General features: G+C 41.7%; 2 protein-coding genes and 1 long non-coding RNA gene across 8 annotated transcripts in view; 1 reads left to right on the top strand and 2 right to left on the bottom strand.

Moving 5' to 3' along the window:
• The window catches only part of LOC140500057 (lysosomal alpha-mannosidase-like), a 35823-nt gene extending 33519 nt beyond the window's left edge, over nucleotides 1-2304 (bottom strand). Inside the window, exon 1 of one of the 2 annotated variants that reach the window (XM_072602260.1) lies at nucleotides 2223-2304. In XM_072602260.1, coding sequence (XP_072458361.1) covers nucleotides 2223-2250 — 28 coding nt within the window. In that variant the 5' untranslated portion in view covers nucleotides 2251-2304. The remainder of the gene's footprint in view (nucleotides 1-2222) is intronic. The other variant, XM_072602258.1, reaches the window with a different exon arrangement.
• Nucleotides 2305-3219: 915 nt separating this feature from the next.
• Nucleotides 3220-20566, bottom strand: LOC140500062 (uncharacterized). The gene is made up of 2 exons (XR_011965613.1): nucleotides 20152-20566; nucleotides 3220-3684 (listed from the first exon to the last, which is right to left on the bottom strand). It is a non-coding gene; the product is annotated as an uncharacterized lncRNA (long non-coding RNA).
• Nucleotides 5926-14947, top strand: ACP5 (acid phosphatase 5, tartrate resistant). 5 transcript variants are annotated; one of them, XM_072602264.1, is made up of 6 exons: nucleotides 5950-6225; nucleotides 8019-8110; nucleotides 8854-9117; nucleotides 9899-10026; nucleotides 13139-13484; nucleotides 14169-14947. In XM_072602264.1, exons 3-6 carry the CDS (start codon nucleotides 8854-8856, stop codon nucleotides 14409-14411), a joined length of 981 nt encoding a protein of 326 aa, XP_072458365.1. In that variant the 5' UTR covers nucleotides 5950-6225; nucleotides 8019-8110; the 3' UTR covers nucleotides 14412-14947. The 5 variants fall into 5 exon arrangements, with proteins under 5 accessions (XP_072458366.1, XP_072458365.1, XP_072458363.1 ...); XM_072602263.1 differs by lacking the exon at nucleotides 5950-6225 and adding an exon at nucleotides 6268-6497; XM_072602265.1 differs by lacking the exon at nucleotides 8019-8110 and having other exon boundaries at nucleotides 5926-6225.
• Nucleotides 20567-21007: the final 441 nt, after the last annotated feature.

Consider the following 21007-nt stretch of genomic DNA (forward strand, 5'->3'; position numbering starts at 1 on the left):
GTGCAGAAGGAAAAGACCCATGATCCTAAGTGGCATTGGTATTGCTTATTTCATATCATTTCCACTGATAAAATCATATCTGTTTCTGATGTGGAACTATTTAACAATGCCAATTGAAGGTGAAAGGTCTGGAAACATAAAAACCCTGGGTTCTGTCTATATGAACAGCATTGCTTTCTATACCCCAATTCATGGTAATGCCATCTCTACCCTACAATATTACTTGGCACACTGTTATAACACCAGACTAGTTCTTGTCATCTCATTGTTTTGCTGCATCCCACATATTAAAACAGAACATACAAAGTTCTATATTTATAATGAACCAATTAGAGTAATGTATCTTGCTACTGATTAGTAGGTACAAAATGAGATCTTAGAAGTTAATGAATATAAATTACTCTTGGGAATAGTTGTGCTCAGAAAGAAAAGGGAGGAGGAATGTGGAAGCATATCAGACCTTTTTCAGTTCCACTGAAAATATTAAGAAACAAATGGAATTGATAATTAATTTATGAAATTATGAAATAGGGGCAGGCACATTTGTTTCTTTGGGTATTTTCCAGGAAAGACTGAAATTGGCAGCATAAAACAAGGTAGCAATCACATTTTAATTAAAGACAGAGGGTATGGGGGCAAAAAGCCCAGAAAAGCAGAGACAAGTGGTGGAAAGTGGTACAGAGGCAGAAGGCAGTATGAGGACAGGGAATAGGATGGAGGCAAGCAGAATGGAGAAGAAGAAGAGGAGGAGAGACAGAGAACATTATTCATATAACTATGTATTAAAGTTGGGAGCATTGAACAGCATGGACCCTATGGAGATAGAAGAGGTCTTGGGGATGGGAGCGAGGGAGAGAGGGCAAGAGTTTGAGGTTTAATTTTGATAGGGTTTTATGGGAAACTGACCAACACCTATCTGTATCATCTTGGGGTTAGTTACTATTTCCAAATTATCTCTAAGTTAAAGTAAAACTTCAAAGTCATTATCTCAAAGTTATCAGCTTCCTTTTGATGTTCTCCTGGTCTGGAACTGTGGAGGTCTGGATTTTGTCTAGAATTTACATGTCATAGGAACAGAAATGTGACAAGTAAAGTCTAGATGGCTTCCCCTGATTCAGTACATATTGCCAGAATATAAATTTTGGTTAATATATAGTGCAATTTGTACATTATACTCCTTTGATCTTTGGGACCGTTTGTACATGACTTCCAGGTTCCCCTTTGCAATCTTACTACCTGCTACTGGCCCTTTACACTGGCTACTCAAGGGTTCCTGCACACTACACACTGAGCCACCTAACTGCTTATAATTCATTGGAATTAAATAGATTCTCCAGGTGCATTCCTGAAATATTAAGTAACTTTTGTTCTATTATATGAAGAAGAATGTTTAAATTGTATTTTTTATCATATTGTGACATTTTCTTCATTCATTATTTCTGTTATTTCAAAATGTCTTGTATCAAAGACATGTCTAAGGGCACAAAGGAATCTAAGCTAGAAACATCTGAATTTAGAACAATGATAAATGAATAAAAACGGATTCTGGTAGACTTGTGCCTAAAATGCTGAGTACTGTATTAATTTTTTTAATTCAACATCATCTAGGAATAAGGTCCCTGACATCAAGCTTTATCAGTCAAGTGCATCTGTGTCTTCCTCACTATTCCTGAATAAGGAGGCAAAGGAACTGGTATTGTTGAATAGGGATTCAAGCAGGTTGCCAGGTGATAGAGGCCCCAGCCTCCTGAGCCAATGTCCCTTCTCCATCAGTGCTCAGCACTGGAGAGAAACACTGCCCTCCAGTTACCACAGGACCCAGGGCTATTGCCCTGTCCAACGTAGCCCTTGCTATCAGATTACACTATGGCTCTGGCCACTCTAAGCAGTACAGTCTGTATTTTCAGAGCAATGTTCAGCACAATTCACAAAATTCCTGTCACTTTTCTGTTCCGGGTATTTCCTCTCCTCCCATTCCCCTCCTTCCATTCTCTGGATCCAGTGGGGGGGAGGGTAGGGGAAGGGGGAGGAAGAGGAAAAAGCAGGGTAGGTCCCACTCCATTGCACAGACTACAACAGTACTTGCTAGTCCTTTTAAATACATGATAAAGTTCTCATGTAACTTTCTTTTTTCTTCTTGTCTTCCTTCCACTACTGCCCCCCCACCCAAGAGATATAAATATGTATACATGTAAAATCATTCTATACATGCCTCTACTTACCAGTTATTTCTCTGGACACAGACAGCATCTTCCTTCATGGGTCCTTTGTAGCTAATTAGGGTATTGATAATACTCCAAATGACTTGTTTGCTCAAAGTTGTTCTTAGAACAGTATTACGGTTACTATATGCAATGTTCTCTTGCTTCTGTTTGTTATGCTCTCTCTCATTTTTTTGTGCAAGTCTTCCCATGTTTTCTTAAGACCATCAAGCTCATCCTTTCTTATAGTACATTAGTATTCCATTACAATCATATACAACTTGTTCAGCCATTCCTCAACTGACCAGCATCCCTATAATTTCCAGTTCTTTGCCACCACAAAGAGAGTAGCTATAAATATTTTAAAACATATAGGTTCTTTTCCTTTTTCCTCTAATCATTTTTGGAAACAGACCTAGTAGTGGTATTGCTGGGTCAAAGGTTATAGGCAGTTTAATAACTCTTTGGTCTTAATTCCAGATTGCTCTCCAAAATGGTTGGATCAGTCCACAGCTTCACCAGCAGTGAATTAGTGTCCCAGTTGGTGTATGGCGTGTTTGGGGAAGACTAACACCTCTGGTAAGAGTGGGATAGTGATGTGACAAAGTAGGATTGCCTTGTAGGAATGAGGGTCCAGTTGAGATTGTGTAACATAAATCTGTAGTAGACCCAGTGAAAATGGCTGTGTGATTTTTTTTCCCCTTTTTTCAGCCACTTGTGTGTAGGAGCAGAGGCAATGAATGGTGGGAGTGATCTAAGGATGACATCTGGCTGAGCATAATCCATGACAGGGATTCGAGAGAAGAGGACAAATTGCTTTCCAGAACAGTTGGTCTATTTTAGAGACACACTAACTATACATTAGTATTCTTGTCTTCTTATAGCTCCTCTAAAACGGTTTGGTTTTTTTGCTAATTTCATGAATATAAACTAAAACCTCAGAGCTGTTTTAATTCGCATTTGTTATTATTAATGATTTGGCATATCTTTTCATATAGTCTTTTATAGTTTGCAATTCTTTTGAAAAACTTCATGTCCATTGACCACTGACAAGCAGAGAATTTGAGACCTATGGGGTGTTCAGAGAGGAATAGTAGCTCTGGTGCGCGGCCTTTCCAAGCCCTTTTTTGGGCTGCTCATTTACCTTCAACCAACTCTCACCTGTTGCTCCAAGAAACTGTAATTTGCTCAGTGGCCACACCCCAGGAAAACTGTTTCTGTGGGTGGACTAAATCAGTTTGAGGGTATCCAAAAGGCCTCAAACCCATTAGTGAGTCAGGGGATTTCTACCCCAAGCATATGAAGACTTCTCCTGGTAGAATGGGTGGATGAGAACAAGTTGTTCCAACAGCCATAAAAGCAGCTGAATCAGGCACTGTGGAGCCCACTGTGGTCAGCCATCCAGGATGCCAAGGGTATCCACTGAATCCCAGGCTATCACCATTTTTCCTGACTCTTGTCTTGCCACTGGACTTTGATGACTCTGGAAGAGTGAAGCAACAAATTTGATCAACTCTGCTTCACTTAAATCCAATTCACTCACAAGTCAAGACATTAGCCTGTGATGATGAGAATGAAGGACAAACAAAAACTACCCCAATTTCCACAGTGGCTCTTCTGAATCTTTTTGTCCCTCCTCAAATCTCCCATAGCTCTCTCTCCTCTCATGTCCTCAACTAAAAGCCTTGCCTCATTTTACATAGTCATTCACTATGAGTTCCCTCTTCTCCCTTCTTCTTCATATCCTGTCACTGCCCTGCCTTCTCCTACCCTATCTTCCTTTACCTATGTGTCACATATTTATTATTCCTTCCCAAAGCTAACCCCTCTACCTATTCTCATTCCATCCCTCATACCAAATCAATCACCTGGTCTTGTGGATTCCACTTTTCTAACATTTCTCATCAGTTTTTATTCCCTCAGTCCACCTGTGTCCTAATTCAGGCCCACACCAGCTCTTGCCTAGATTAGCCTAGATGCTTCAGAACTCTCCCTTTTCTTAATGCATCTTCCATTCAGAAGGAAAAGGAATTCAGCCTTTCCAACCAGACTCAGTACTAAAAGCTGAGAAAACAAATATAAAAGGGATAGAGTCCCTGCCCTCAAGGAGCTTTCTAATTGGGAAAGATGTGACTTATGAGAGTAATGGTTTAGAAGGAAAGTGCCTGGGGTTTTTACAGGGAGGGTGGATTGATCTTTCAAGTCAAAGGACAAGTCAAAGGATTGATCTTTCGAGTCAAAGGACACACCACCCTTTCAGAACAATGGTGGTGTGGATTTGATAACAGAGCCCGAAGCAAGAGTTCAAATTCAGGGCATCTGGCCAAACCCCTCAGTAGATGAACCCTCCCAAGAGACTAGGGTCCTGGGTGTTTTTTTGGCTGATGCAATCTAGAAGTGTTTTTCCTAGGAAACAATGTAGTGGAAGGCAGTTAGATGAGGTAGGATTGGTTAGATTTGGTGGCCTTCAAGTAGAAGCTGGTCAACCACCATTGGCACTGTTTTAGAAAGGATGCCTTCCAACTCTAAGCATCCTTTGGCAATTCTAAGTCCCTTTCCTTGGCAAAAATGATGTGTTTTAATTTGCTAATGTCCCTTTTATACTGAACCTAATTCTCCAAATGTAGTCTGATAAACTCAAAAGGACAAAGTTCTAGTGGTAATAGGCATGCCCAATGTGGTAGAAGCAGCTAGGTAGCACAGTGGGTAGAGCACTGAGCCTGGAGGCACTGAGTCATAGTTCAGTTGTGTCTGACTCTTCTTGACGTGAAGGTTAGTCTTCCTGATTCCAAGCCCAGTGCTCTATCCACTGCGACACCTAGCTGCCCATAGAGTCAAGAAGACCCTAGTTCAAAAACAGCTTCAGACACTTGCTAGCTATGTGGCCCTGTTTGTAATGTTTGCCTTAATCCACTGGAAAAAGAAATGGCAAACTATTCCAATATCTTTGCCAAGAAAAGCCCATGGACAGGATTGGCGTGCTATGGTTCATGGGGTCATAAAGAGTCAGACATGACTGAGCTACTGAATGACAACTATAAATCTGGTGAGAAGAGGAAGACTCATGAAGACTATTCCCAGAGGAAATACCAGATAAAAAGACCCCTACAGCCCAGGTCTTTGGTCTGGTGTCAAACAGTCCATCTCAACTAGTAACCTTGTGTTCTGGCTCCAGTTTGCCCAGAAAATACTCAATCAACCTCCCTCGTCTTCTCTCCCCAGAAAATTCCACTGCCTTGAGTCTCTTACCTTAATCCCTTCCCAGTAGATATCCATCTGAATCCTGGACAAGGATAGTTCCTTCAGACTCTTAGCCTATACTATTTTCGTGAGGATAGGGATGGAGTAGAAACAGCATAACCCAGCACAATTGAGGACCAAGAAAAGGTTTAAAGGAAAGTGCAATGGGCCAGGTAAAGAGCCCAAAGATCTGGGTTCTAATTCCAGCTCTGCCTGGGATATCATTGTGTTATTTGGCTAGGCTTCTGTTCCTATTTAAAAGGAGGGACTTGAACTTGATTTCTTGCTAAGATTCTTTAAAGTTGCAACATTAAACTACTGTTGGAGCAAATAGGGAACAAGGTTAACAAGGAGATTGTCCCCAAAAGATCCTCATCTTGCCAGCATTTCCTGCTTTATTACAACTACCATTAAAAGCCTGGGCCCACACGCTTACCATGAATGGATGTAAGGGGAGGGGAGCAGTGATCAAGGACACACCTAGGCTGGGTTTTTTTGGTCTCCCTTCCGCATCTTAGACCTCTCCCCTGGGGCAATATAAAAAATAGTTTAGAGTTAACCTAGGGCAGGTCCTTAAAGGTCTGGAAGGACCCTCCTGGTTATACCTTATCTTCCATGCTCAGTGTTTCTAGGAGTCAATGTTTTCTTCACAAAGGAGGGAAGGGCAGTGGGCTTTTTTTTTTTCTTAAAAAGGCCCTTTAACTTCCGCCAGACCCAGCCCTACTCTCCTTCATGCCTGGGCCACTAACTTCCTTTAGCTCCACCCCTCCTCCCACAGATCACGGTGAGTACCTTGTTTTTTAACCTTTCCTCCGATTCAGAAAGTAAAAACTCTGCTCTGCGCTGCTATTTCTGGAGACCTTTATGTCTCAGATTGAAGCTGACTTTCAACAGGTTGTAGGCTTTGGGCAACAGATTTCTTCAAAGATGCAGGTGGGCCCCAGTTCCAGCACTCTTGGCTCAAGACTTGTAGATGAGTCTCACAGAACTGTGCCCTGGCAAGCCAAGCCTAATCCACCTCTCTCTTTACCAAGATCTCCAGGGAAGGAGCCATAGGTATGACTTTTCACAAATCCTGAAGACTGGGAGGATTGGGTGAGGATTTTGTATTGAGAGGAAAGACTTGGAAACAGGGGAAGGGAGGGAACAGGACTGACAGGACCCAAAATGGGACAAGAGCAGCATTTTTTAAACTCAGAAAAGTGTCCAAACTGTACTGGAAGTGACATAAATAGTCCCTTATATTGGGCAATTTTTTTTGTCATCCTTCTTTGCTCTCCATGGAGAAGGGGAAGGTAGGAGAAACAAACTCCTATATTTAATTAGGTACCTTGAGCAAACTTCAACCCATCCCTTAAGCTAACCCCCCTTCACACCTCCATACCATCTGCAGTTCCACTTCTCTAGGGCAGCTAGGTGATGAAGTAGACAGAGTGCTAGGATTCTGGATTCCGGATTCCGGAATACTTTCGTTCAAATCTTGCCTAAGACACTTACTAGCCATGTGACTCTGGGGAAGTCATTTAACCTGTCTGCCTCTGTTTCCTCATCTATAAAATGCAGATAATAATAGCCCCTGCTTCCCAGGGTTGTGAGGATCAAATGAAATAATTGTAAAGAGCTTAGCACAGTGCCTATTAAAATGTTGGCTATTATTATTATCAGCAACCTGGAACACTGGTTCTCTGGCAAGACCCTATGAACCCGACTAATGAGCTACATTGCCCCTAGGGGGTTACACTGGACCTGATCAAGAAGGAGAAATTGTAGTTACTTCATTTCAGTTCCTAAAGTTCCCAAGCCCTAGGCCTTGTTTCACAGTCTTTTCAAGGAATGACTAGAATCTTTAGTCTCCTCGCTTCTTTATATAGGATACACTGCCCCTAATTCTGACTTTCCCAGAAGGAGAAATCATGCTATGGCCATTATCTCTTGGTGTCTCCTAAACTCATTATACCTCTTCCTTCATTCTTTGGGATGCTCCCACAGCCATTGTGAAACAGAAGTCCTCAGAAGGCCTGAAATATGTGGAGAAAGAGGCAAAATTGGAAACTGGAATGTCATGGGTTGGTTAGTCATATTGTGAGACTGGGGTTGGAGAAGCTGTAACAAGCAGCCTTGGGTTTTCTATGGGTACAATTTTCCTTCTACAGACGATTATGTGGGTGAGGGGAAGAGCAGGGATAGAGGGTTAGAATTACATGTCCAGGGGACCGATCTATAACTTTTCCAGTGTGGCCTGTCCTTTCCACAGAGTCCTTGCTCCATTTTTTGTGGATAAAAGGCCTCTCACATCCATAAAACTGGGATATTGAGGGATCAGGCAGCAGGCTGAGATAAGAGTAAAGAAATGCTGACATGATGATTTGAGAACTGGCAGGTCATCTCCACCCCCAGCCTGGACTACTGATCTGTCTCTATGGGGAAGTATGACTGCCCAGGCCCATGGAGACTCACATGATCCAAAGGGAGGTGATCCTGGGTCATTCAGTGGAGAGACTTCATCAGCCTCATTATGATCAACTTACTAGCCCAGATCTAAGTCCCTCCCTGGCTCCTGCTTCCTCCTTTCCACAGAATAAAACCATAGGGAGTTAGAGTTCCTGAAGCCATCTGCAGCTTGCCTACCCTAGGCTCAAGGGGCCAGGCTGATTGGAGAACCACCCAGAGTGAGTGAATATCTTCCCTAAACCTTTCCCACTACCAGTACTCTGAATTTCTTGTGTCTTGCTACTATACCAGGGCAGGAACAACTAGGTAAAGTCAAGCTCTCTTTTTAAAGCCAAGAACACTTTTGGTGTTCAAGGCTGGGCCAAGACAGGGTTGTGGGTCAAACATAGGGCCCCTACTATTTTCATTGGCTTTCTCACCATGCTGGGGGCTGAAGAAGAAGAAGATGAGGGAAAGAAACTCCTCAAGCTAATTGGTCACCCTTCAACCTATCTCCCAAGCTAACCTCTCCCCACTATCTTCAATTCTAGCAACTTGGGAACTAGGTCAGCACTGGGTTCTCCCTCCCTACTAGCTTTTCCAGAAGCAGGAAGAAAATGTGTGTACGTGATCATGTGCATGCATGTACAGTATACCTGGAGAGCTCATACAGTAAAACAGGAGGCTGTCCTCTCTAGTCTTCAGTTACCTCCTTTCCATACCAGCTCATCTGCCACCTCCTTTCTCCATCATCTTTTCTTCCTCTCACCTTTACCCTTTCTGACTTCCCAGCTAGCCCCTTTTCAGAGCCTCTCACAGTGAGTTCTTTGCCAAGGCACAGATCACAGAGATGTGCAGATGGAGAAGGGGTTGAAAATAGATTTCAGATAAGACTGACACACTTAAGCTGTACAGGTGGGTAACCAGCTTCTTTTTAATGTCCCTTCTTTCCTTTTGAGCTCTGTGCCTCTCATCCCTGCAGATGGAGACAACGGTACTCTTAGCCCTCCTCCTGCAAGGGGCCTTAACTCTCTCACTGACAGACAATTCGGTTCCCACCTTGCGCTTTGTGGCTGTGGGAGACTGGGGAGGAGTCCCTAATGCCCCGTTCTACACAGCCCGAGAGATGGCAAATGCGAAGGAAATCGGGAGGACTGTGGAAACCCTGGGAGCCAACTTCATCCTATCCCTTGGAGATAATTTTTATTTCAATGGAGTTCAGGACGCCGAGGATAAAAGATTCCAGGTGCCCCCTCCTCTATGGTGATTTCTCATAGTCCCTTTCTCAGGAGGCCCCTTATTCAAGGCTTTCTCTTTTTTAAACCCTCTGCTTGAATTCCTTTACCTGCCCCCAAAGTCCACTAGGAAAACAGCATCATCAAATGAAAGGAATCCAAGTCAAGGAATTGGATTTGAACCTCAACTGCAAATTATTCTGTGACCTGAGCAAGTCACTTGCCCTTTCTGAGCCTGTTTTTTCATGTGTTGACTCAAGGAATCAAAATTTATCATCACTTAGGCTTTTTTGCTCTAAAGTCCAATGACTACTTCCTTAACTAAAGGTCTGCAGAATCTCAAAGGCTGGAAGAGACTTAGAAGTCATCTATTCCAAGCCACTCAGGAATTTCCTCTACAATAAAGACCTCCAGGGCAATTGGGGGAGGAGGGGACTGTGTGTATGTGAAAAATTCTTGTGTCCTTGTTGGAATCAGATTAGGAAAAGAAGGGATGCTGCTATAGTGTTAGAAGAGACTCCTAGCTGAGTAGATATTTATCAGCCCAGAGGGAGTCAGTTGAACACTACTAGTATGTGTGTCTGGACACAGTCCCCCTTTCCCAGGAGGCACTGATTAAAGCCCAACCACATATAGATTTGCCTCCAACTTAGATGCATATCTCACTTTGGACTGCTTTGCACAAAGCTCATACCAGAACTTTGCTGCTATGAGACACAAAGCACCTTACACATAATGCCAATTCCCTGTTCCTCCAGTCTATTCATTTCCACGCTCCTTTTCTCCCCACAGGAAACCTTTGAGGAAGTGTTCACAGCCCCCTCCCTTCAAAACATTCCCTGGTATGTGCTGGCTGGAAACCACGACCACCTGGGAAATGTTTCAGCTCAGATTGCTTACTCTAAAGTCTCTAAGCGCTGGTGAGTAGTGAGGATGGAATGGGGAAACTTTCATCCCCTTCACCTTTAGCTAATCTATAGTTAGTAAGTGAAGAGAGAGTGAGAGGCAATATTTAGGCTTCAGAAACATCTAGATTCCTTTTCCCCCTATTAATTGGATTGCCATCATCTACATTTCCCACTAAATTCCTCCCTCCACAGACTCTCAGAGAGTCATTCCTTATAAGGATTAAAAAAGAAGAAAAATTCAGCACAACCAATCATGACATGTAAAAAAAATCTGACATCATATGCAGTGTTCCACACCCATATCCCCCCATTTCTTGCAAAGAGCACAGAGGAAGTTCTTTGGGGCCAGAGCTTCGTCATTATAATTTATAACATTTAGTTTTGATTAATGTGATTCTTTCCATTCTTATTGTTTTAGTTACTATGTCTGTTGTCTTCCTAGCTACATTTGCTTCATTCAGCTTCATTAGTTTACAGAAATCTTTCTAAATTCATCAAGTTTTCACAGCACAATACCATCCCATTACATTCATGAACATTAGTTTCATAGGATCATGTATCTAGGGCTGGGACCTTAGGCCATCTAGTCTAGCTCACTCTTTTACTGATGAAGAAATGGAAGGGTAGAGAAGGTAAGTGACTTGCCCAAGGTCACACAGGAAGTATATGGCAGAGTTGAGATTTGTTTAGCTACTTTCCAGTTGATGGACATCTACTTTGTTTCCAGCTGTTACACAAAAAGTGTTAGTATACATATTTAGGTGTATTGGTTGTTGTTCATGTCTGACTCTCCATGATCCCATTTGGGGTTTTCTTGGCAAAGATGTTGGAGTGGTTTGCCATTTCCTTCTCCAGATCTTTTACAGATGGGGAAACTGAGGCAAAAAAGGTTAAGTGACTTGCCCAGGATCACACAGCTAGTAAGTCTGAGGCCAGATTTGAACATAGGAATATGGGTCTTTCTGACTCCAGGCCTTGGCACTCTATCCACTACGCCATCTAGCTGCCACATTTAGGTATATATAAAGCCTTTTCATCATTGATCTTTTTAGGGGCATATACCTAGCAGAGAAATCTCTGGGTCAGAGGCTATAAACATTTAATTAACATTAACATTTTAGGCACTCTTCAAATAATTCCAAATTGCTTTCCAGAATGACACAGCTGACACAGCATTAGTATACTTGTCTTCTACAACCCTTCCAAACATCAGCTCTTCCTTTCTTTTGGCATCTTCACCAATTTGCTGGGTGTGAGGTAAAACCTCAGGGTTGTTTTGATTTGCAGCTCTCTTAGAGACGGTAGTGTTGCATGATAGGAAGGCCTAGGTTTATGTCTCACCTCTGACACATATTGGCTATGACTCTTGTAAAGTCACGCAACCATTCAGTGTTTTAGACCATTCTCCAAGATGAGAAGGTGCTAACCTATACTGGTAAAGGGAGTTTTTCTTACCTAGGTGAGTTCTCTACAGCAATGAAATTGCAGGTCTAGTCCAAATTCCTTCTTTCAGTATTACTGATTTGGAGCATTCTTTTATATGGTTGTTAATAATTTACCTTTTTTTGTGAATTGTTTGTTCATATCTTTTGACCTCATATATCCATTAGGAAATGATTTTTTGTCTCATGCATTTCTATGAATTGTCTAGATATCTTTCATATCAAACCTTTATCAAAGATATTTGAGACAAAGATTTTTCCCAGTGAATTGTTCCCTTCTTACCCCTTAGTTGCATTAATTTATTCATAGAAAAATTAACTTCATGCAATAGGAATAATCTCTTTTGTAATCACCGCTATCCTTTTTTGGTTAAGAATTTAGTTCCTACACTAACTGTGAAAGGTCTATGTTAATATTTAGATCCTATATCCATGGCTCCAAGTAAAGTTGCAAGCTACAATATAAACCCCCCAACAATCAACGTTATTTTATATGATAATAATAAAACCTAGGAAGCAATAATAGAGCAACTTAAATAGTTAAAAGGATAGTCAGTGCTCATGAATGGAATATAATAAAAATATCAAAGTTAATTAACAGATTTTAGTGTTATACCAGTCAAACTACCAATACTTTACAGAGCTAGGCAAAATAATAAGACATAGAATAACAAGGAAAATAACAAAGAGAGGTAGAAATGAAGGGTGAATAACACTTATAGACTTCAATTATAAAGCAACAGTCTTCAAAAGTATCTGATACTGGTTAAAAAATAGAAAAACAGATCAAGGGAACACTAGACAAGGAAGAATTAAAAATAATTTGTTCAATAAATGATAAAACATAAAGTACCTAGAAAACATTTGACAAAGTGTTTTGGTTTTTTAACTGATTTGACAAAAATTAGGAAACAGTCTGACAGAAATTAAGTTTAGACCAAGGGTAGGGAACCTGCTGTCTTGAAGCCAGATGTGACCGTCTAGGTCCTTGGGTATGATCTTTTGACTGAGTCCAAGTTTTACAGAACAAATCCTTTTATGAAGGGGATGTGTTCTGTGAAGTTTGGATTCAGTCAAAAGGCTTCACTTGAGGACCTAGAGGGCTACATGTGGTCTCAAGGCCACAGATTCCCCACTCCTGGTTTAGACTAACTTCATATACCATATTCTATAATAAATTCAAAATGGATGGGTGACCTGAATAGCCAAGGTCACACTAGTAAAAAAATTAGACAAGAAGTTGATAACATACCTTTGGCGGCTATGGGTGGGAATGAATCTTTATCAAAGCAAAGATAGGGGCAATTATAAAAGTAAAATAATTTCAATTACATGAAACTGAACAGCTTTTATCTAGGTTCCTTTTAATTAGAATCTAGATTCTCCACTGTCATGATTAGCCACTCTTGCCCAGAACTGTGTCCCATAGGATTAAACACAACCAAGAAGTTCATCTTTTTCTCCTCCATTCTCCAGTGAATCATCTGCCAGCTCCTGCAGCTGCTTAAAGTTTGAAACTTTTACAGGGAGCCTGCACTGATTAGTTTGAGGCTCACACCACCCAGTAATAAATTCTGTCCCCAACTCCCTGGACAGGGTCCTACTGTTTGTGTGTCCCTCATTCTAAATTGCATCATGTATTTCTAGATTGTGCTGATCTGAGAATTATTTCCTCTTTACAGGAATTTCCCCAGCCCTTATTACCGCCTCAGATTCAAAATCCCCAAAACTAATGTAAGTGTGGCCATTTTTATGCTGGACACTGTGACATTATGTGGAAATTCAGATGATTTCCTGAGCCAACAGCCTGAGAGACCCAAGGATTTGAAACTGGCAAGAAGCCAGCTGTCCTGGCTAAAGAAACAGTTAGCCAATGCCAAAGAGGACTACCTACTGGTAGCTGGCCACTACCCTGTGTGGTCAATAGCGGAACATGGACCTACTCATTGCCTTGTAAAGCACTTACAGCCTCTGCTGGTCAAGTACAAAGTCACAGCTTACCTGTGTGGCCATGACCACAACTTGCAGGTGAGGAGAGGAGGGGAAGTATGTGAAGCTGGGAGTGAGAAGGAATCCCAGGGAAATGACTCAGCCACCTTTCAACTAGAGGGGGGAATCAAGAACATTGGACTTGGAATCAGAAAGCCTGGCTTCAAACTATCATTCTAGCACTTATTGTCTTTGTGACTACAAGTCACACTTTACTACTTATTATGTAAATTCTCCCCCTTTTTAAGCCTGTCTCTTCACTTGTAAAAAGGAGACAAAATAATAACACATATCCCCTACCTCACAGGGTGGCTAGGATCAAATAATGTAATGAATCTGATGCACTTTGTGACCATGAATCCTATCAACTATTAGGATTACCTGCAAATGGGTCTTTGTGGCTAACTTGTAGAAAATGTGTATTTTCAGGCTATCATCCAGTCACCTAGTCCCATCCAGTCACCTAGCCCCTAGCACCTCTTGCTATGGTCCTTCATTGTGTACTTGGGGAATGGAAAGTGATTTGTTTCAGCCTAAGCTCTACTCAGGAATACAAATATGGTTTAGCTCTGTAAAAAAGCCAACCCCAGGGCTTCTGGGATTCTGAGTTCTCTTAAAGAAAGACTAGGTGCCTAACCTAGACAGAAGAAATGAAAAGTTTGGGGTTTGGGGATGGAAACTTGTTTGTGTGGCTGTTCTATTAATACATGTCTTCTTCTGCAGTACCTCAAGGACAAGGATGGCGTGGGTTATGTGTTGAGTGGGGCAGGAAACTTTATGGACCCCTCCAAGAAGCACCAACGGAAAGTTCCTGATGGTTATCTGCGATTTTACTATGGGGCCCGAGAGTCCCTAGGTGGCTTCGCCTATGTGGAGATCACCTCCAAGGACATGAGTGTCACGTATATTGAGGCCACAGGCAAATCTCTGTATAAGACAAGTCTGCCCCGCCGAACTGTGTCCTAGACCCTATTACCTCCTGTTGCCCAGCACCTCTCATGCTTGGAACATCTTGGAGATAGTGGGAGCTCATTGTCCCCCTTCCTATTCTAATTTCTTCCCTCCCACTTCCCTAGACAAGCTCCTTAGCGAGTCTCTGGGAATCTAACATTGGTAGGTTTGTCCTCCTTGGGGCTAGGAATATGCAAGAAGCTGACTTGTCAACCCTGCTCCCCTAAAGACTGTGCTGGCAGGTAGGTGGGACTTGCTCATTACTTAAAGAAGTAGGGAGTCCCACTTGATTAATCTAGGGTATGGACACAGGCTTATGAAAAACCTGAAAGAGCCTTTGGTCCAGAAGACCAAAGCTCAACACCAGCTGATGTGAATATGCCAGTGAGGATGAAGAGCAAGAATTTTAAAGAGTAGCTTTCCACTCCTGCCACTGTTATCACTCCCAATCCTGATCTTGAGAAAGTGGGATATAGCAGAGAACTTTCGTTCCAAAGAAAGATAATTGTCTGTTGCTGCATTTCAATAAAATGACCGTTACAGAGGCTAAATGTGTGTGCATGTGTGGGACAATGAATGTCTTATCTTGCTGTTACATTTTATCTTGAGGCTGCTAGATGTTGCCAGTCCCTAGGGCTGGTGGGCATGCTACTTCTGTCCTCAACGTCCACCCAGAGGGTCACTGTGCTCTCTTTGCTAGTTATTGCAACTTCTCTGGCTATTGCAGATTTAACATCACCAGGAGGCCCCCTACTTGCAGAGGGAAAAGCTCCCAGCCTGTTTCCCTGTCCCCTTGTACTTTGAGAAACCTGAGTCAATCCTGAGCTAAAGAATATTTCTACTGTTGAGAGAAATAGCTCAGGAACTCCATACCAGTGGCCTATTGTGAAACACAAGTTTATGACAAAACATATGAGTACTTCACTGAAGTCACAGTAGGGTACTAACCCTTCAAGTGCCACTTTAGTTACTAGAGTGCAGATACTATTTTAGTACAGCAACTAAATGAATGAAAAAACAAACCCCACTTATTAAAAAATAAATGAAGCAACTGAATACAATGCAAAGTGTTCACTAATAATAGTTATCATTTATATGGCACTTCAAAGTTTGCAAAACACTTCACAAAGATCTCATTTTATCCTCAGAACAATTCTATGAGGTACATGCAATTATTATCTCCTTGTAACAGATGAGGAAACAGTCTAAGAAAGGTTAAGTAACTTGCACAGAGTCACATAGCTAGTGGGTAGCTGAAGCAACATTAGAACTCAGGTCTTCCTGACTCCAGGTCTATTCAGCACTCTGTCCACTGTACCACCAGACACCTACTATTTGGGAAAGTACTCACTATTTGACAAAAACTAATGGGAAAATCGGAAAGCAGTTTCAGAAGAATTAGGCTAATATTAGCATTTTACAACATAAACCATAACAAGCTCCAAATGGAAGTATGATCTATATATAAAAGATAGATGAAACAAATTAGAGGGAAATATATCACCTTTCACAACAATGAATGAGGAAAGAATTTTTGACCAAAGGACAGAGATAATCACAAGTTTTAACACAAAGTAAATAGTTAACTGGGAAAAAAAAATCTTTGCAGCAAATTTATCTGATAAGATTTCATAACCAAGATATGTGTGGTACTGATTGAAATATATAAGAACAAGGGACATTCCCCAATAGGATATAAACAGTTTCCTAAGGAAAACATCCAAGCTACCAACAATTATATTTTTAGAATGCTACAAATGAGAGAAATTCAAATTTTAAAAACACTTGAAAATGATCATTGTTAGAGGGATTACTGGGAATTACTGGGAAAAACAGGAACACTGATAAACTGTTCGAGGAGCTATGAATTGGTTCAAGCATTCTGGAAAGCATTTTATAACTACTCCAAAAGGGACTAAATTGTGCATAGATTTTACCGAAGGATACTGCTACCAGCTTCTACCCAAAGTCAGAAAAGAGATTCATATGTATAAGAATAGTTATAGCAACTCTTTGTTACAGAAAAGAATTGGAAATAATAGTAACTAGAACTTAGACACACACAAAAATGTTGGTGCTACCATGGTATGGTCGTTGTCCTTTGTCTTTGAAGAGGACCAGAATGACATCACCATGATAAAGTGAAATTTCAGTGTGTCCAACTGTGGCTGATCAGACCAATGTGAGCTTGGAATGCTCTACCACAGGTTGGGTGCAGAGAGTCCATGTGAATATTTGGGGTGGATATCCCAAATCTGCACATCCTGCGTTTACTTTATGCTATCTCAATTCTGCTTTGCTCAAAGAGCACAGTACCCTTTTCGATGTGGGCACGCCATGCTGAGCGGTCCTATGCCAGTGTCTCCCATGTTGCACAGTCAAATCCAAAATTCTTGAGAGAGACCTTAACATCATATCAACTGTTCCTTGGCCCTTTCTGAAGCCACACTGGCTCTCAGGTATATGACCATCTTCCAGGTGAAGAATCAGCCTATTACCATATTACATTTTATATGTGTGTGTATGTGTGTGTGTGTGTGTGTGTGTGTGTGTATTCATATATTTTTAAAAACAAGTTATCTGTATTGGATTCATTGTTTCATATACAATTTTCTTTTTCAGGCTTTCTTTGTATACCAAAATTTTCATGTTTGCTGATAATTTCTATACATATGTATATTTGTTGTTCAAACAAAGATTGCTCTCCCTCTCCTCCTCCAACAAAACTTGTTGATTGGTTGAGGCCAACTAGAAAACAATGAAGTATCTCCCATAGCTGGAATGTACTCCGTTCTCTTAATTTCTAGCCTCCTTCATGAATCAGCTCAGGTGTCACTCCCTATGGGAAGCCTTTCCTGATTCCCCTCAATTGTTAGTACTCTTTCCATCCTGAAATTGCACTGGATTTGTGTTATGTGTTTACACATTGTATCTCCAGCAAATTTAAGATTGTTACAGGCAAGAATCTTTTGCCTTCTCTCCATATTCCTAGTATCTAGCATGTAGTATGTATGCATTTAATGTTGTTGAACTTAAAAGATGAGAGATTTTGATTGCATTTGCTTCCTTCATTCCTATTCATGTATTGTTGAACAAAGCTAAAATCATGGAACTATGCTGACTAGGACCACTACAAATGTTTACTACTTAAGTCTCAACCAAGCTTCCACAGTAACAACTGATTGCTAACAAAGCGTTTTATAAATATCTCATTTTTTTCATGATAACCCTGGAAGATAGACACTATTATCTCCATTTAACAGATTAGGAAACAGGTAAATGGAAGTAATTTTCCTGGGATCAATTTGAGGCAGGGTTTGAACGCAAGTCTTACTGACTCCAGGTCCAGCACTCTTACCACAGGACTACCCAGCTGCCAAACAATCCTCTACCTTCTCAATTGATTCTCTGTCTCACTCACCACAACAGGCATTCAAGCCTCCCATAGAACCTCCTCCTCTTGCCCTTTTAGTCAGTTTCACCTGTGAAAGTTGTCTCATTACACACACACACACACACACACACACACACACACACACACACACAAATTGAGGGGGCAGACTCAAGATGACAGAGAGGAAGCCTTAGAGTCTAGCTCTCCCACTATACCTTCTCAACAAAAATCTAGAGACTGTACTATACTGAATTCTGACTGGAAAAACCAAGAAGTCATCCCAGTAAGTCATTTTCCAGCCCAGGTCTTAAGGAAATAGAGAAGTTTTCAGATAACAGGAGACAGGGACTGATAGGATCATTCCAGTGCCAAGGAAATAGAGTACCAGAAAGAGATCCTTGAGAAAGTCTGGTGCCATTTGGCAGCTCTGTCACCCACCACCCAGTGCTGGATCAGAGAAGGAGAAGAGCAATCTTGAGCAACAGCTCCAAATATGCACTGAATACTGAACAAGTTTCAGGAAACAAATGGCAGCTGTGTGGCTCTCATCCCAGGAGCAGGGCAGAGCATCCCAGACCAAAGGGGAGCCTACAGTTAATCTGAACTTGCAGAGCTTTTCAGTGGGTCACTATTGGCTAAGTCAAGAAGCAATCTGCTGAAACTCCCAACTAGAAACAAACCGATATACCTAAACCTGAGGCAAGAACTTGCAGAACTCAGACCAAGAGGGTAGTGAACAGACTTCAACCCAGATCACACAACTTTAGGAGCACTGAAAGTTTATAGGCCCTCAGTCAGAGCTGTGACAGCAGCAAAAAAATGTAAGAGATCAGAAACTCAAGCCAGGCATTCCCTATCCCCACCCAACTCCCCCCCCCCCCCCCAGAAGTGTATAGAACCTGGCACTAACATAAAGTCCAAAGTCAAGAAGTAGGCCCCCAAAATGAACAAACAAAAATACCACAAAAAATTATCATGGCAACAGACACAAATACAGAAGAAGGGAATGACTCAAAAAAATCTACAAAGCAAAGCCTCAAAGATAAATGCAGCCTGAACACAAATCAAACAAGAATTCATAGAAAAGTTAAAGCAAGACCTAAAGAAGCAGCTAAAAAAATGATCTTAAAAACCAAATGGGGGCAGCAGATGAAAAAAAAGGAAAAGAGGAGCTAGGGAAGAAAGGTAAGAAAAGAGAACAGTATAGAAGAAGAGACACAAAACTATACTGAAGAAAACTCCTTGAAAATTAAATTGGCTCCATGAAACATCAAGAAATATTATACCAAAGTCAAAAGATTGGGGGGAAAAAGTGAAATATTTAACAGGAAAAAAAATTGACTTGGAAAACAAACTGAGAACAAATAAGAATCACTGAACTATCAGAAAGCCATGAATAAAAAAGAATCTAGATATCATATTTCATGAAATCATGAAGAAAATTATCCAGATATCAGAATCAGAGAGCAAAATAGAAACTGAAAGAATTCACTGGTCACTTCCTGAAAGAAATCTCAAAATGAAAACTAAGCAATATTATAACCAAAATAAAGAGCTCCCAGATCAAGGAGAAAATACTGCAAGCAGCCAGAAAAAAAGGAATTCAAATACTGAGTAACCACAATCAGAATCACACAAGATTTAGCAGCCATTACTGTAAATGAGCTGGAGAAGGAAATGGCAAACCACTACCATTTCTTTGCCAAGAAAACCCCAAATAAGGTCAATGCAAAATTGTACACAACTGAAAAATGACTGAAAACACACACACACACACACACACACACACACCTAGCACAGTGCTGGGCAATAAGCTCTTAATAAAGATAAGCATTTAATAAATGCTTGTTGATTGACAGCAACTTGAGGTTATTGACTGACAACTGTTCTGGGGAGTGGGGTGGTATTGGTAAAGAATCAGGAAAGGCTTCTAGGAGCTGGGTTTTGAAGAAAAAAAGGGATTCCAAGAGGCATAGGTGAGGACAGAGTATATTTTAAGCATGGAAGGAGGCACAACACAACACCACACCACACAAAGGTGCGGAGGCTAGAGATAAGGAACACAATTAAGATTGGATCACAGAGTATATGAATGGGAGTAACATGATAAAAATTAGATTCAAAGTAACAAAATCAAAGTTAGATTTTAAAGGCAAACAGTTTGCATTTGATCCTGGAGGCAAAAAAAAGTTTCTAAGAGGGAAAAGTGAAAGTGACATGGGCTATTACAGCAGCAGTGGGGACTTGGGGTGAGTAAACCTGCTTCTAAGCCTTGATATTTACTAGCTATGTGATAGTGGAAAGTCTACTCCAGGCTCAAGTTCCCACCTATAAAAAGGGAATAATATTTTTACTACTTACCTCAAAGGGATATGTGGGCATGCAAGTGCTTGACACTCTTTTAAGGACTATTTGCTTTAAGGTTCTGTGAATTTCATTCAAATGATGATTCCCTTCTACCGAAGCATAACCCTTGCACACTTTTTCTTCGGGTAGAAAAACCCATCATCCCGGGGCAATCCATCATCATCATGGGGACGAGTTTGCGCTTAGCTAAATAAATTGGTCCCTTCTTGACAACTGCTTGGCACGGGGCAGTAGGGGTGAAATCCTTTCTAGCAATGGCAAGACCTGACGTAATGTGGCCTATTCTGACGCCTGGAAGTGCCACCCTCAGCGCTCCACAGCTATGCCAACAGAGGGCAAGCTCTGACAGGGGAGGGGAGGTTTAATGTAGCACGTGCCAACCGGAACCGGCCAGCTCCGCCAAGCCCGGGACAGGCTGGTCCCCAGGGGGGCTGCAAGGGGATTTTTTTTTTTTATCGTAGGTAGAGATGAGGTGTTCGGGGGCTGTCATCTGCACTGCTGGAGGAAGTGTCAGAGCCTGGAAGGGCTAAGGTATTTTTTATATTTCTAGCTCTGAAATGGGCAGTAGTGTGGCAAGGCTCTTCTGAGCCAAGCACTGGGAATGCGAGGACGGAAAAGGGGAAAGGGTCCCTCCCCGCCCCTGCAAGGAGGAACGGGCTGGAGGATTGCCACCTCCTACCCCCGCTCGAGCTGAGGAGGGGCAGGGCCCGCTTTGGCCTGCCTCCACAACCCAGCCCCGAGGCATGTGCACAAAGGCCCCGAACACTCCAGCGCTCCCCGGGAAGGGCCCCGGCCTCCTTCGAGAAGTCGAACATCCCGGGTTCCTTCCCCCTCCCTCAGAGCCCAAAGA

The sequence above is a fragment of the Notamacropus eugenii genome, chromosome 4 (assembly GCF_028372415.1).
Source record: "Notamacropus eugenii isolate mMacEug1 chromosome 4, mMacEug1.pri_v2, whole genome shotgun sequence".
Classification (NCBI taxonomy): domain Eukaryota; kingdom Metazoa; phylum Chordata; class Mammalia; order Diprotodontia; family Macropodidae; genus Notamacropus; species Notamacropus eugenii.

Excerpts from the sequence above, each read along its gene's own strand:
- ACP5 (XM_072602261.1), top strand. The coding sequence starts at position 6,306 with ATGTCTCAGATTGAAGCTGACTTTCAACAGGTTGTAGGCTTTGGGCAA. Across the intron at positions 9,118-9,898 it reads CCGAGGATAAAAGATTCCAG|GAAACCTTTGAGGAAGTGTT; the intron begins GTGCCCCCTCCT and ends TTCTCCCCACAG. Across the intron at positions 10,027-13,138 it reads TCTAAAGTCTCTAAGCGCTG|GAATTTCCCCAGCCCTTATT; the intron begins GTGAGTAGTGAG and ends TCCTCTTTACAG.